Genomic DNA, 2,284 nt, shown 5'->3' on the forward strand with positions numbered 1-2,284 from the left:
ACTTTCCCGTCCATCATTAGAGGCTGTAGAGAGAAAACCTCATCTCTGTGCCTTTTAGGAGCTCTTAAGCACCCTGTAGTGTAACATTTCCAGGGAGCTTGATGCTTGAAACAGCCTTTTTGTGCAGTGCTCTCCTCTACCTACAACACTTCCCAAGGGATCTCTTACCCCCCAACTCCTTACAGGAATCCACACACAGAAGCCAAATTGCCACAGTGACCCCAGTTTCTTTTAAGTTACCATCATCTTTATTTTCTTCACATATGTGCAAACAGAGGAGATCGCAATGGTGGTGTTCTTAAAAATAACAAAATGTATTTGCATACATTTCCCTATGTACAGGTGAACAGCCACAAGTAGTCTTCTTTTGCACAGCAAAAGATCTAGAGTATTGAGACCGGGGCCCAAAAAAAAGGTCTAACTTAAAAACAATAATAAAAAAAAACCCCAACTTCACAACAGTGCAAACCTCTTGGACACGACAGCACGATGGAGTGACTTTAATGGAGAAAACGGCGGGGGGGCCTCTCGGATGTGAGATTTCTGACTGTAAACAAGGCGCAACACCTCCCTCCCGCCGCCCTCCCCGGGGAAAGCTATTCCAGGAATTTGGCAGATCTTCAAGGGCTGAGCCGGAGGTAAACAGCCCGCGGCCGCCTCCCCTCCTCGGGCCGCGGCGAGTTGGGGTCCGGCTCTGTCGGCCACCGGCACGGGAAGGGCGTCCGCTCCGCGGGATGCGGGGGCACCGCGGGGAACCGGCGGGACTGCGAATTCCCCGAGGGGCCCCGGCGGGGCCGGAGGGGTCCGGTGCGCCCCGGTGGGGCCGTGCACGCCCGGAAGGGACCGTGCATTCCAAGAGAGGCCGGAAGGAACCCGGTGCGCCCCGGCGGGGCCGCGCATTCCCGGAGGGAAGCCGGTGCGCCCCTGCGGCGCCGCTCACGCCCGGAAGGGACCGTGCATTCCCGGAGGGAACCCGGTGCGCCCCGCTGGGGCCGTGCACTCCCGGCAGGGACCGTGAACTCCCGGAGGGGTCAGAAGGAACTCGGTGCGCCCCGGCGGGGCCGTGCATTCCCGGAGGGAACCCGGTGCGCCCCGGCGGCACCGCGCAAGCCCGTACGGGCTCGAGTGCTCAGCCGGTCTCGGGGTCGCCGGGGGGCGGCTGCTCGGCGTCGCTGCCGGGCGGGGCGGCCCCGTCCGTGCCGCCGCTCTCCAGGGAGGACTCGCTGCCCGTGCTTTCCCCGGAAAGCAGGCGGCGGACGCGCAGGTCGGCGCGCAGCGAGCGCAGGTCGTTGCCCAGGCTGAGCTCGCCCAGGTCGCGGAGGAGCTGGCCCAGCTCTGGGCTCTCGCCGCGGCCGGTGCTGGGGCGCAGCAGCTCGCCCTCGGGCTCGCCCAGCGCTTCCAGGATGTCTTCGCAGTCGCAGTGCATGGCCCGCTCTTCCTGCTCCTCGCCCAGTAGGTCCTCCGTGATGGAGCCCAGCTTGGGCGCGCTGCGGCTCCGCTCTACCGGCGGCTTGTAGCAGCACTGCCCGTTGAGCAGCTTGCGCAGCGGCACCAGCGGGATGCTCTGCTCGCCCACCAGCTGCTGCTGCTGGTGCCGCGCGTCGTCCCGCTTCTTCAGCCGGCGGAACTCGGCCAGTGCCGTGGCCGAAGTCTGGTAGAGCAGCAGGGCCATGGCCTTCGCCTTCTCGGGCTTGGAGACCAGCACGGCGTGGCAGCGCAGCATCACCGCCTTGTGCTTCAGCTCGTGGCGGTAGATCCAGGCGAAGACACGGGGCAGGCGCGGGTCGGCCACGCAGTAGGTGACCCGGTGCAGCAGGTAGAGATGGCCGGGCCGGCGCAGCCCCTTGTCCTCGGCGTGGGCCATGCGGATGCCCTGCGCGCTGATGGTCAGCTTCATCTTGGTGCCCTGCCGGCCCGCCTCGCTCTTGCTCCAAATCTTGCAGACGGCCAGGTCGGTGCAGCCCTCACCTTTGGACTGGATGGTGGTGGCGTTGCCCAGGTAGAGCACAGTATACGTGGGGTCTTCGCTGGTGACGCGAAATTTCCGCCGCTTGGAGCGGAACATGCTGCCCACGCGGTGCAGGGCGCTCTCGGGGCAGGCGCGGGCCAGCGAGGTGAGGGCCGAGTAGTGCACGCTCACCGCGTACCCCTTGGGCTTGCTCTGCCGCCGCGCCTCGCCCGCCGCCAGTTCCACCTTGCTCCGCTTCCAGGGCAGCATGGCCCCGCGGAGCCGCGGCTAGGCGCCGCGCCGACGGCTCCGGGCGCGGGGGGGCATGCCACGGCG

At 65.6% G+C, this 2,284-nt stretch overlaps 1 protein-coding gene across 1 annotated transcript; it reads right to left on the minus strand.

Annotated features, from left to right (window-relative positions):
* Nucleotides 1-225: 225 nt before the first annotated feature.
* FAM43A (family with sequence similarity 43 member A) lies at nucleotides 226-2,278 on the minus strand. Its single transcript, XM_015638331.3, has one exon. The coding sequence runs from the start codon at nucleotides 2,216-2,218 to the stop codon at nucleotides 1,130-1,132; it is 1,089 nt and encodes a 362-aa protein (XP_015493817.1). The 5' UTR covers nucleotides 2,219-2,278; the 3' UTR covers nucleotides 226-1,129.
* Nucleotides 2,279-2,284: the final 6 nt, after the last annotated feature.

The sequence above is a fragment of the Parus major genome, chromosome 9 (genome assembly GCF_001522545.3).
Source record: "Parus major isolate Abel chromosome 9, Parus_major1.1, whole genome shotgun sequence".
Lineage (NCBI taxonomy): Eukaryota > Metazoa > Chordata > Aves > Passeriformes > Paridae > Parus > Parus major.